This window comes from Lepidochelys kempii, chromosome 1 (genome assembly GCF_965140285.1).
Source record: "Lepidochelys kempii isolate rLepKem1 chromosome 1, rLepKem1.hap1, whole genome shotgun sequence".
NCBI lineage: Eukaryota > Metazoa > Chordata > Testudines > Cheloniidae > Lepidochelys > Lepidochelys kempii.
In genome coordinates this window covers 115,314,930-115,328,847 of record NC_136380.1, presented here as the reverse complement: position 1 = coordinate 115,328,847, position 13,918 = coordinate 115,314,930, and the positions used below count along the sequence as shown (strand labels likewise).

The following is a 13,918-nucleotide window of genomic DNA, read 5'->3' as shown; positions in this document are numbered from 1 at the left end:
GCTTATTAATTCAGTAACTCATGCTGAGTAGTACTTCAACAAGCAGTCCCATTGATTCCAATGGAGAAAGGAATTACACAATGTGAATTAAGGCAGCATAATTAGGGGCTAGGTACTTTCAGCAAGCTCCAGAGAATTTTTATTTCTCAGGAATTTTACAGTAACTTTTGCATGTTGGGTATTCACAGATTTGTACATCTTAACTTTTTTTTTAAAAGAAGTTAAAAACAGCATTTCCAAATCCATAAAACCTATTGCAGTTGTACCCAAAATGAAAAAACACAAGACATTAAGAGCCTGTTCCAATGCCTACTGAAGTCAATGAAAAGACCAAGTGAATTTAATAGGCTTCAAATCACGTCTAAAGTAACAGTGGATATATAAAAAGAAAAGGAGTACTTGTGGCACCTTCGAGACTAACCAATTTATTTATTTAGTCTCTAAGGTGCCACAAGTACTCCTTTTCTTTTTGCGAATACAGACTAACATGGCTGTTACTCTGAAACCAGTGGATATATAGTTCTCTTGAGATACGAGAAATCTGGTAAATCAAACACACTATTGATTGCCTCACCTAAAAATGAATAGTCAGTCATAGAACAGCGTCTATATATGCTACTAAACTTTCATTTTATGAATTGGAAACCTAGTACAAATCTATTAGGTTTTTCAGTTGTGCTCATCAGCATAGTATTTCATCGCTAAAATATAACTGGTTAATCTGCATAAGAGTTAAGAACAAAGCAATGCACATAGGTGGAAATTTTCAAATAGTAAATGCTTGTTAAAAGTTAAATACACTTAACTTTTTGGAGGGGTGACAGAGAAAGGAGTTAGTACAGCAGTCCTAAAACTTGGTAACAAAGGCTCAATTCCCAGCATGACTGGGATAGTTAGGAAGATACTGTGGCAAACAGGATTGGATCTTTCGAATTATAATCTTCTGAGAGAGATTTAGGGAAAACAGAGGGAAGCCACTGATTAGCTGTTTGGGTCCACTCTAATGAAGAATGAGACCTAATGCTGAGGATTACATTAGTGGGAGAATAATAAAGTAAAATATTCTAGTTAGAAAGAAAATTAATTTTAAAAAAGGTCGAAATAAAGAGGATATTAACCACTTAATAAACTAACCTCCTCTATCTTACTTTCAACCTTCTGATCCCCATTGTCTTGGATAGACCTGTTGAAGAAAAAGAGCCATTAAACAGATCAACTAAATGCCATTTCCAATGTGTTCTTAATTTTTTAAAAATTTCCTTTAAAAAGTTTATTACTCCAGAATATGTTCTCTAGAGCTACACAAACAGAGCAAATGACCACCATAGCCAGATCCAATGCTTACTGAAGTCAACTGGAACCTTTCCATTAACTCTAATGGCCTTTAAATCAGGTCCAAAGTTAGCAGTCTTGATCAACATGGTAGATTCAACATTGTATTCAAAATTCAATACAATATAAGAAGATAACCTAGTCACTCATCACAGGGTCACCTTCCCCAAAAGTATTTTTGTAGTTCAATTCTACTAGGAAACGTGACTAAAATGGCTTGGAAGGGGTCTGTATTTATTGTCTCAATGACTCCATATCAAGTGTACAAATATAATATATTTTTCCAACTGCTGAATTTGCGAACTCAATCTAGGATCAGAGAGTTAAGATAGGTTCTTCATTTCCCACCTATAATAAAGATTTTACAGACCAAATAATGTCTTCAGCAGAACCTGTGAAATTCCAGTGCAGTTAGTGGGGTGATACAAAAGTGTAACTGACTGGAAAATGGTAAACAGTTCTGCAGTTTAAGGCAGCTTTGAATTTTTTTAAAAGCAAAATCAGCACACTGAAGACTGTTTTAAGTAACCACTCTATGGACAAAAACATACTTAAGCAAAGGTTGCTTAGTAAAGGTGGAGCCATGCTAATATATTTGGGGATACTTCAGGGTAGCCTCTTAAGACAAGAAGGTGCAGAATAAAGCTGGTCTCTTGTACAGGTTTCATTGTAATCTAATTTAGTGTTTAAATGTATATAACATCTCAGGTGATTAGAGATGTTTTTCCTCTGAGCAAGCCACTTAGCATACGCATTCTTGTGACTAAGGGCTTGCCTACTCTTAAAAGACTGCAGCTGCACCACTGTAGCGCTTCAGTGAAGATGGTACCTAAGCCAACAGAAGGGCTTCCCCTGTCAGCATAGCCACTCTACCTACCCAAGAGGCGGTACCTATGCTGATGGGAGAAGTCCTCCCATCAACTCAAAGCTATGTATACCAGGAGTAAGGTCGGTATAACTGCATCGCTCAGGTGTATGGATTTTCCATATCCTGAGCAACACAGTTATACCAACATAATTTGCTAGTGTAGCCCAAGCCTACGTGATTTCACTTAAGTTTGCATGAGTTCTTGTTTCAACTTAATTTTCGTTTCAGACAGCTTATGGAACTATTCAACATGATTTACAGTGGTAAGTTTTTGCATACTAGAGGTTTCAGGGGCAGCCAATGCAAAATCGAGTTCTTTCAAGTAAAACAGAGCTCCTTTACTTGGGACCTGCCTTCATTACACCTCGAGAAACAGAAGGCCGTTTGTTAAGTAGACACACACACATACTACCACAGTGTTAGAAATCAGAACAACAATTCTCCTCACATCATTCTGTAAAAAATCTTACTAAGTCAGTCAGTCCAGCATGTCTCACTCAGGCAAAACTCCTACTGACTTCAGTAGTTTTGCCTCAGGAAGGAGTGCAGTATTGAGTAGAACCATTCAGGTTCTAGAGACTCTTTTCACAAAAGACAGCCACTTACTGTACCAGCAGCAGCAAAAACTGACTTATAGGTTAACATGCAGCATTAGAATATTATTCAGGAGTAACACTAACTCACAATAGTTACTGTATTAGATATTTTCCTGAAAATAGATAATGCACACAACTTTGAACGTGCATCTGTGGAACAGAGAATCTTCTCCTTTGTGGTAAGTGATTAAGGAAAAACTTAACAGAAAATACAACATATTAAAAGGTTCTTAAAGTAATCTCAAAAGTCAAATCTGTTGTAGTGTGTTCACATTCTGTAGTTTTGAGCACTGGCCAATTGCAGCTTTATGTTAAGTGAGTTTTCCCCTCCTTAACTTACCAATTTAGTTACAGAGGGCTGGTCTGAGCACTCTACTTCCGTGGAGTGAAGCTACACGGATGGTCTCTCCCCTAAAGGTTCATCTCCTTTCCCTTACAACTCTATGGGGATATTCCCACATAAGATCATGCTTTCTCAATTAAAATTAGTTTCCTTGGGTTGCTGCACAGGGAACCCTCGCTGATTCATAGATATTTAGATTCAAGGCAGGCTTTGAGGGAGTGGCGGCAGGAATCTTCTACACATCTCAGGGTATGCCTTCACCACAGAATTAGCCCGAATAGAGTGTCCCCACCATAAAGCCCTACCTGTGTCAGACCCATGTGGCTAGGTCCCCAATGGTGCTGTAGTAGCCTATGAGCTGGGATGGGTTTCTGGTGGGTTATCCCATTATTCTTAATGGTCCACTAAACTGGGCCACTCTGTGAATTCATTCACAGGATGCATCTCCCCTACCCCTAACATGGAGCTGCTGTCTGTGGTAGTGACATGAGAATAATACTTAATGTAAATAACTTCCAAGAGAAGCTACTCATTATTAATGCAAATAGCTCTGAAGGCATAAGCAAACAGCGTTTGAGAGCAAGAACTTTTAATGGGAAGGTCATTAAGCAATTCAGCTAGCAAACCACAAAGTGATTTGTACTGCATTTACTCGGATAGCGCCTCTGTTCAAATGCTGTGGAAAATGCAGCAGAAATGAAGCAGGCACATGCAGGGTTAAAATGCTGATCCAATGTATTTGACTTACAGATGAAGCAGACACATGCAGGGTTAAAATGCTGAGCCAATATACTTAACTTACAGTTCAGTAAAAGGGAGCACACAGACAAGGAAGCACAGGTCAGGTGAAACTGTGGGAAAGCACTGGAGGACTAACAGCAACTGGGCTTGCTTAACCTGCAGTCTCATTGCAAAATAGGTAGGTTGCCAGCCTGGCTGAAAAAAACCTAAGCTAAAGCCTAAACCCTCAGATGTGTTTGCTAGCCTAGTCTTAAAGCACACTCAAGCCTTGGACAGAGGTTTTTCCTTGTGTGAACAGAAGATGCATTACAGCCAAAAGTTCATCTAACTCTGCAGTTAAGGCAAAGCTTAAGGGTTAAGGAGGTACAAATCCTTTACTGTTATCTTGGAATGTCCTTCCACTCCAGTGGAATGAGGAGGAGGAAACTCAGCATGTCTTGTCCCCTGCCAGTGAGGATGTTCACAGCCCTATAGTACTTCTCTGATGCTGAAGGCGTTTTTATTACATGAATGGTGGATTCTACATCTACCATTGTTAAGAGCTGATATTTCAACAACTTTGTGAGCAGCTTTTTCTGATTTCTTCCTATTGTTGCATGATGGGATGGTAGCGGAAATAACCTCGTTTCAAATAAAGATACTCGGACAAAATAAAGTATTACCTCATGTTGATAAAGTTGCCCCATACAGCTAAAAAAAAAGAAAAAAAAAACATTATAGTGCCATTTAACAAACTATTACTTATTTCTCAATTTTATGTCATCCTAATAAGAAGAAATTTAAAACTAACTTATCTATTCTAAAAACAAGTCACTTTATATATGCCAAGTGATCAGAATTCTTTGTACAAGTCAAACAAAACCGATGAAGTTAGATGAGGCTTTTTCCTGTGCTACAAAAGGGAAAAATTTTGAATCATGCATGTCAAATAAACAAAGAGCATGCAGTATATCAGATTGAGAGATACTCCAAACAGATATATCTGTAGTTATCTGAAAAGATGATCAGCTAATATACTCCCCTTCTATATATCAATCCCACACACATCACAGAATAGAGTAAACCATATCAGCAGTAACTGAATTACGATTTGCCAAAGTGGATATTATATAATGCTTTATTCATTAAAGAAACTGGACAACGTGCTGTGAGCAAGAAAGGGGTCCTATGGACCCCAGCCTGAAGGGTTGGGTGGTGTGCAGTGAATGCGGCCGTTGGCCATTGCTGAACATCAAAGACAAAGACTGAACAGCTAGCTTCCTTATTTACAGCAGTATTCAACCTGGGCACTGGATGAGGAAAGGATCCTGCATTAAAACCAGCACATGATCACTTAAAAACTATTGTGGGGAGAAGACTGATTCATCACAAGTGGCATTTCTTAATTCCGAATGCTTTCCTTGGCAACTTTAACCCTCTTTTTATTTATATACATATACATATATACACACATATATAAATGAGAAAGAGTGTTGTAAAGCAATCTCTTTTTGGATATAAGTCACAATACAATGCAGAATAGTGAACAAACAGATGTCAGCTTTTCCATTTCTATAGTGAGATACAGAGATATGGAATATCAGTCTGGTGAAACTATTCACTATTGAAATTGGTTTTTTGAACCTGTTCAGTGCTTATGTGATTATATTAAGAGTGTCAGGTCCCTTGTATTTTCTTAATTCTTCTGCCTAGGAAAGGGAGTGTGAGATAAACTGAGAGAAGAGAAATCCCCCAATTATTAAGAAGATTGCACTAGCAATTTTAGGTTTTTTTGGGACCACTGAACATGAAGGGCAAGTTCCTTAATAAGCAACACACAGAATCTAATAAAGTCTAAATCTCTCCAGAAGTCCTTGCACAACAAGCCTCAGGGTGAGCACACAAATTCCTTCATTCTTGGGGTTGGGGAGGGGGGGAGAAAAGTCTTGTTCAGTTATGGTATTAGCATATGCCTCTCAGTACAAAAAGTTTCTGCAGTGACCTCAATTGCCTGTAGGCTGCTTTAGTCCTGGAGTGGTGGTTAATGAATTAGTCTGCCAAATAAAGGACACTCAAGTAGAACAGCCTAGCCTCAGGCTTGTATGTAATTCCTTAGGACTCTTATTTGTTTCTTTACAGCACCCAAGTGTGCGAAGGGTGTTTTACAGAGAAGTATAGAAGACAAAGCTTACAACATTCACAATGCTTTAAGCACAGCGTTTCCCGCATGCGGACACCAGGGGCTTTTCTTGTGGCCACAGCCCCCTCGGCAGTGGTGTGGGAAGTGGCTAAGCAGTGGTTCCTTCCCCAGGGCCACCAGCAGGGGTTGAACAATGACGCCCTCTGGAGAGACAAATGCTGGAGGAGCAGGCAGTTAGTGAGTTCCCCACCTTCCTAGGGATGTAGGGTCTGGCTCCAGCCCTGAGGTGGCAGGCAGCAGGCTCTGGCCACAGGGCTACAAACCCCAGCTGCGGGGCTCACCCCCACATCGCCCCGGCCCCTGCTGCCTTTGCCGGCCCGTTATGCATTCCTCCCCAGACCTCACATCCCCTCCCACTGACCTCCCTATGCAACACTTAATTTGTCCCTGGGCTCACTTTTCACAGCAGCAGACTTACTAGCTAGCAAGTCTTTTTAAAAAAGCAACCAAAAAACAAAAGAAAAACAACAACAAAAAAGACAAGAACCTGCAAAGCACCTTATTTGTGTTTCTATTCTGCTACTGTCCAGTAAACAATAGAGACAACTGTACATTATTTTTATTGAGTCTGCAAAAAGATTCAATAAATTACAATGATTTGCAAATATGTGCATATTTATATGTATGCGCATATTTATTTTTTTCCTAAAGTTAATTATTTGAGTAAAAATTGCCAACGCAGCCACCAGCAAGAGTTGGTGGCCGCACTCTGAGGCCACCAAAAATTTTGTTATGAGAACCCCTGATTTAAGGCCTTCCACAGTGATCCACAAGTGGAGACAAAATAAAAAAGGCCGTGGAGAAGGGTGAGGGCAATACTATAATGCAGTTGAGTGCGCACCATTGAAGCTCTGATAGGGAAAAATCAAGTGAATCCTTTTTGCAGGAAATACTGCACAAGTGAGTTTTTAATAGGAGAGATTTTAAATTAGGACAATGTGATGGACTATGAAATAAGCTCCAGGATAGCATTTTGGGCACGATGTCAGCATAGATAACTGCACAGGAGCAGGTGTGGGAAAGGAAATGAAGGGGCTATAAAGGCTGGTATTATCTACAGGGTGATGGGATTGGGGGAAAGCAAAAGTAAGAGAAAGGGTCAGAGGAAAGGCTGGCAAAGCTTCACGAATGATGTTGAAGGAGAGAACAAAGAGGTTTTGGACTACCTCCAAAATCTCAGGACTTTCTGTGGTGCCACAACCAAAGGCATTACAAAACTATAAATAGAATAAGGAAGGAAGGAAGACTATGTCTTCACTGAAAGAATAGATGCACTTTTACATTGTGATCACTAGAAGTCCACATTGAGTTAGCTGAGAAAAGGTACTCTAGTTTTTACCTTGACTAGCTATATCAAGGTAGACCCCAGGTGAGAGGTAGGAGGGGCTTAGGGTTGACTTTGACTAAAACTACTTGGGGTCTTATCTTCAATGGAATTTTATAGATAGCCATCTCAATATAAAATATATATATTTTTTTTTCAGTGAAGACTACAGCCAGAGCCAGGCAGGCTACAGAGAGAAATTTCATGAATTCTTGAGGCACACATTGTCAAAATCCACTTATAATAGAACTCTGTAGATCAGGAAAATGCCCTATATAATTTATCAATTTGTTTTCAAGTGGCAGAGAGAAACTGAGGTGGCTTGATGAGGAAGGTAGTCAGCTGCAAGGGAAATGTCAAGCTTTTCACTTCCCGCTGTAGAGAGGTATTCACTGGAGCTACAGTAAGAAACCAACTTTTTAAATGAGGCCATATAAAAATATTGCATGACAACTGACCTAGAAGTAGGATTGTGAATGGAGGGTACATCTACACAGCAATTAAACCACCATGGTTGGCCCAGATCAGTTGACTCAGGCTCACAGAGCTTGGGCTGTAAAATTGCCATGTAAACGTTTGGGCTTAAGCCTTGCAGCCTGAGCCCAGTGAGCCCAAGTCGGTTGGCCAGGGCCTGGTGCGGCCATGCCACAGGTCTTTTATTCCAATGTAGATGTACCCTTAGTGTCCAGAACAAACAGGAAGAGGAAGAACTTCAAATAACTCCACTTTTCTCTCTGCAAAATGCACCATGCTGTGATGTCACAGCTACCAACAAATCCACAGCTATGCAGGTAAATGGCTTTTTTATTACGTTTACGGGAAAGGTTTCAAAAGCTCTTGTATTAGAAAAAAAATTAAAGGCCTCAATTATGGATACACAGTAGCAACTCCATACTTAAGGTTGCACTAAGTTACTCCACAACAATCTCCCTTGCACGCAGAGAAACAATACACAAAATTCCTTGAACTGGACCGAACACAAAAACTTAACTATGACTTTGTGTTTTCCCACTTATAAAATATTCTCTTTAGCCAATGTACATCTGCACATAGTACATGCCTCAATGCTGCTGAGGTGAGAGTTGAGGTTTTGCATTATGGCGCAGATTAGAGTGGATTTTGTCCGTATTGTATTTCTTTGTATGTACAAAGGAGCTTCTGGTGGAGGTGCAGAGAACTACCTGTGAAATGGATTAGTGTCACTAACCCAGTTTAACTGCTGCACATTACAGTTCCCTTAACTGGACATTGTATTGCTATTAAGGGTTTGCAAGGCAGGTTTTGCATTTAAGCAAACTGTTGATCAGGGTTTGCTGGTGGGGACTGTATTAGGGTTATATTAAGGCATCTGGTTCTGTGAGAAGGTGGGGACTGGAAAGTTTTGGCAGTTGGAAGGTTTGGGGGCAGAGGTGTCTAATGATAGTACAACCAAACAAATAAATTCTTGTTTAATTCAAATGTGGCCTTTGATGCAGGGCCCAGAAAAGAGAACCACAAGACTTCACAACAGCTGAACTAGTTGGCTCATGTTTTGGAAATAGGGTGAGGCAAGAGAGAAGGACAGCCAAATATCCAACAGACCTAATAGACTCATCCCAATACCTTAGAAGGTACGCAGAGATCATATTGCCTTCTAAAACTAGCGTAACTAAAGCCCACAAAATGTGAACTGAATGAAAGATCTAACGATTACCTCACACACACCCTCCCAAGGAGGAGTGACAGAAGAAGGCAAGAGGTTAAAAACATCTGGTTGGCATGTAGGATTCAGGGTTAGAGGAATCAGTCTGACAAAAACTCTTACACCTGACCCTGAAGGGCAGTTAACCACCTCTATGAAATGGCTTGTTCTGCTTTCAACTGAGCAGAACAAGAGTTGTAAATGACTTCTTGATCACTGCCAGGAAAGGTCCACAGCTAAGCCCAGAAGAGATCCCCATCTAAATTTACCAGACTTGAGCTTCCATTAGTGAGCTCCCCCCACCCCCCCAGATGAACAATTAAATATTTACACAAACACCTTTCACAGTGTGAAGTAGTGTACTAATGCCAGTGGAATAGTACATTATGGTAAACTAAGTCTATTGGTCTCCTTACTCTCTGAAAGTGTGAACTCTGGGCTATTATTTTTATAGACAGATTATCCGTTAATCCCATAGGCTTGAAACAAATTCACAGTTTGGCATCTTATTCATGCCATTATTCTAACCAACTGATTTCGGAGAAAGAAAAAAAAAAAAATCAGATCTCCAGACTACACAATGAGCAAAATGAATTCACTCTGCACATTCCTTCCCAATCCCACATGCTTTTCATAAGGAAAAAAATGAGGCACATATACCCCTTTGGTATGGAGTCTGCATAACACTAAATAACACTAAATAACTGAATCCTACATCCACACAAATGGCTGAATCCTGTTTATCTTTGTAAGTTGTGAGGACAGTTCACCTTCCTAAAGGCAAGTTTATTTGTTACTAGAAATGAAAAAGAAACAGTACATTCACATTCTCAGTAAGGACTTTGTTGTGTGTATGCACTTTTTCAGGTGCTGTACCCAACATGCAGTAAGAGATACAGTTTTCATTTTGAGAATCAAAGTCCATCTCAGGTCCAAAAAAAAAAAAAAAATCTCTTCATTTGCGGTTAATGGTAAATGTTACATATTACATCAAAATCACTTCTCTCCCTCCAGGTTGCCAAGTGTCATGCCAGCTCACAGGAGACATACTAGAGCTGGTCAAAAAGCAATACATTTTTGTAAAAGTTGATGTGGTGGTTTTGTTTTTGTTTTTTGGCTGCTGCTGGCCAAAATTTCACAGTCTTGAAAAATTTCAGACAATTCTACCGGTCACACACTCACGAATTAGATTCCCTCACCCACCAGTGCTGCAGACAGACAACAGGAATTCCATAGCAGTTCCTCTTTCCAGGTGCTTTTTTTTTTTCTTTTTGGCAAGGGGAGAAGTGGGGAGGGGGCTGCTGAAGTGCATTAATCAAAGGCAGCCAGGCTGTGTCTCTTCATATTCAATGCTTCCCCTTTTGGACTCCAGGAGGACACAATATAGCAGGTGGTGGAAGCCAGGTGTGCAGAGAACACTGCAGAGGTGGGAGGGAGGGCGTGGCAGGATAGAAGGTACAGGCTACTGGGAGATGACAGGGGCTGAAAGGCAGATGACAGAAGGGTCAGAGGCAGACTGAAGTGAAAAGCTGCCTTAGGCTCACCTAGCTTCTCTCATAACTTCTCTCCAGTCTCCTTCCACCAACCCCTAAGCTCCAACCAGGTTTCTGGTCATGCCTGCTCCTCAGTCCTTCTTCCTTATGGTCAACCTGGCCCCTCTCAGCTGATCCTATGTCCTCCACCATCCTCACCTGCATGTGAGATCAGGTTCATCTCTCTCACCACTGTCCCCACTATTCACTGATTTGTTCTCACCATCAAGAAGTGTCTCACACTGAGCAGTATAGAACTTGGCAGCCAAAAACATGAATTGCTCCCCATTCAGCTGCAGAACAGGAAACATGCAGGAGAGAAAGGCACTGGCAGCTGCGAAAAGAACTGAAGCTAGTAAAATTTCTTATATTATATATGACCCAAGATCAGCAGTAGGTAGGAAGGAGGCTGAGTACAGCAACATGGGTAAGAGCAGGGATCTCAAACTCAAATCACCACGAGGGCCATGTGAGGACTAGTACATTGGCCCGTGGGCCACATCAGACACCCCTCTGCCTGCTGCTCCCAGCCCTGCCCCCACTCCACCCCTTCCCTGGGAGTGGCTGGGTCATTTCACATATTGAATGTTAAGTATCCCCTCACACCTTCTTGTCAACTGTCTAAATGGGCCATCTTAATTATCACTACAAAAGTTTTTTTCTCCTGCAGATAATAGCTCACCTTATTAATTAGCCTCTTACAGTTTGCATGGCAACTTCCACCTTCTCTGTATGTGTATATATCTTCTTACTATATGTTCCATTCTATGCATCCAATGAAGTGGGCTGTAGCCCACGAAAGCTTATGCTCTAATAAATTTGTTAGTCTCTAAGGTGCCACAAGTCCTCCTCGTTCTTTTTGCAGTACCTCTGTGACCTATGATGGTATAGCTACACTGCAGTTGACCACTGTGATTCCCAGCACAGGTAGACAGACTTGCACTAGCTCAGCTCAAGCTAGCACACTAAAAATAGGACACTGCAGCACCGGCAGTGGCTTGAGTTAGTCACCTGAGCTATAGGCACCAGCTTCCTCAGGGTCCGGGGGGTGCTCAATCCCCTGCTTCGCCCCAGGCCCAGCCCCCACCCAACCGCTTCCCCCAAGCCTTCACCCCCCCCAGCCCCTTCCCGCCCAGTTTCACCCCCTCCCCTGAGCATGACCCCTCCCCGCTCCTCCCCCTTCCTCCCAGAGCCTCCTGCATGCCACGAAACAGCTGACTGCGGTGGGCAGGAGGTGCTGGGAGGGAGGAAATGATCGGTGGGCAGGAGGCACTGGAGGGGAGGGGGGGAGCTGGATGCCAGTGGGTGCTAAGCACCTGCTAATTTTTTTCTGTGGGTGCTCCAGCCCAGAATATTCCTGTGGTAGTCACATCAGTGCCAAATAGAGAGGTAATATAATCTCCTTACTCTTAATCGATATTCCCCTATTTATACATCCTTTTGGGCCACAACGTTGCATTTGGAGCTCAAGTTCAGCTGATCATACGTCCTTACCTCCTAATTACAGCATAAACTTTAAAATGGGAAACCACATGCTTCCAATTGTTTGTGCCAAAGCATATGCAAACCACTTATACCAGATGGGTTAGAGAATTTACATTCCTCCACCCTATATTGCAGGGGCAGGCAAACTTTTTGGCCTGAGAGTCACATCAGGGTTCCAAAACTGTATGGAGGGTCGGGTAGGGAAGGCTGTGCCTCCCCAAACAGCTTGGCCCTCGCCCCCTATCTGCCCCCTTCAGAACCACCGACCCATCCAATCCCCAGCTCCTTGTCCCCCAACTGCCCCAACCGCTATCCACACCCCCACTCCTGTCTCCCAGGACCCCCTGCCCCTTATCCAACCCCCTCATCCCCCCAACTCCCTTACCATGCCACTCAGAGCAGCAGGAGCTCATAGCCACACCGCCTAGCCGGAACCAGCCATGCAGCCCGGCAGAGCACTGGTGGCGCAGCAAGCTGAGACTGCAGGGGAGGGGTGACAGCAGGGCAGGGGCCGGAGGCTAGCCTCCCAGGCTGGGAGCTCAAGAGCCAGGCAGGATGGTCCGCGGGCCATAGTTTGCCCACCTCTGCTATATTGTCACACAACACAATTATCCCAGAGCTAGTCATCACATAGCAAAAAGGAGGTAGCACTAATTCCCAATCTCCAAGTTACACCAGGAAGACACCTTTGCACGTCTTTTCTCTGCTGTATTACATATTCCTCTGCCTTCAGCCCTTATTGTTTTTTTACAAACATCACATGGAAAAGTTAGCAACCATGTATACTTCTACATGCTCCCATGCAACTGTATTTGGGAGATCAACTCTGGAATTAAAGAGAAGGTTGATATACTGAAAAATGTAAGGTAACTTGTATAAGAAGGGATGCTTATGTATAAATGCTTATTATTTTGTCTTGTGATATTATAGTTAGCAATATCATTTAAGGACTGATGTGATCGGACTCTCATCACAAGATGTATCTCTCTCCAACTCTCCCTGACAATCTTTCTCCTCCCCCATCAATTCTTTCCTCGCTTATGTTTTCCTTTTTGCATGTTCATCCCCCCTTTTTTGGTACCATTTCTTTCCATTTAACCCCTTTTTGCTATGTACTATAACCTACTGCAAGCAGGTTATAGTACCTATCAGCTACCAACAATTACAGCCCTGAGCTTTAAATACTCATGTTCTTGTTTACAGACCTTCACACTTTCCAAGTTGAAAAAACATTTACTTTCATCCCAAAGAATACAGTACATTTCACAATCATGAAGCCACCCCCTGGAACATTTCAAACATACACACTTTCAGACACTTAGGTTCTCTTAACTATGATATTTTAATTTGGATTTTTTGTTGTTGTTTTCAGTACTGTAGGCATTGCATGCACACTGGCACCATTTTGACTATCTAGAAGTTATTTGCTGGGCCTAATCTGCCTGCAACAAGTTCTCTAACTTTCTCGGTCCCAATTCCTCAGGTAGGCAGTGAAGGTATGTCTACAGTGTCACTGCAAACAGACACCCGTGGCTGCACCATGCCAGCTGAGGTGTAGACGTTTGAGTCCAAGCTCTGGGACCCTCCTACCTCACAGGGTCATAGAGCTCAGGCTCCAGCCTGAGCCCAAAGTCTACACTGCAATTAAACAGCCCCTTTGCCAGAGCCCTGCAAACCTAAGTCGCCCAGCATGGACCAGCCGTGTGTTTTTCATTACGGCACGGACATACCCTGTGAGTACTTTTAAGCATGGGTAATTGAAGCAATTACATGCTGAACCATGGTAAACTGATAATGACATCTTGCAATCTAGTCAATTACAGAAGTCACTTAAAGC

At 42.1% G+C, this 13,918-nt stretch overlaps 1 protein-coding gene across 1 annotated transcript in view; it reads right to left on the bottom strand.

The window, feature by feature from the left end:
- The window catches only part of UXS1 (UDP-glucuronate decarboxylase 1), a 92,766-nt gene that overhangs the window by 66,648 nt on the left and 12,200 nt on the right, over positions 1-13,918 (bottom strand). The window contains exons 2-3 of the mRNA XM_073351134.1: positions 4,543-4,570; positions 1,135-1,183 (exon numbers count right to left, since the gene is read on the bottom strand). Coding sequence (XP_073207235.1) covers positions 1,135-1,183; positions 4,543-4,570 — 77 coding nt within the window. The remainder of the gene's footprint in view (positions 1-1,134; positions 1,184-4,542; positions 4,571-13,918) is intronic.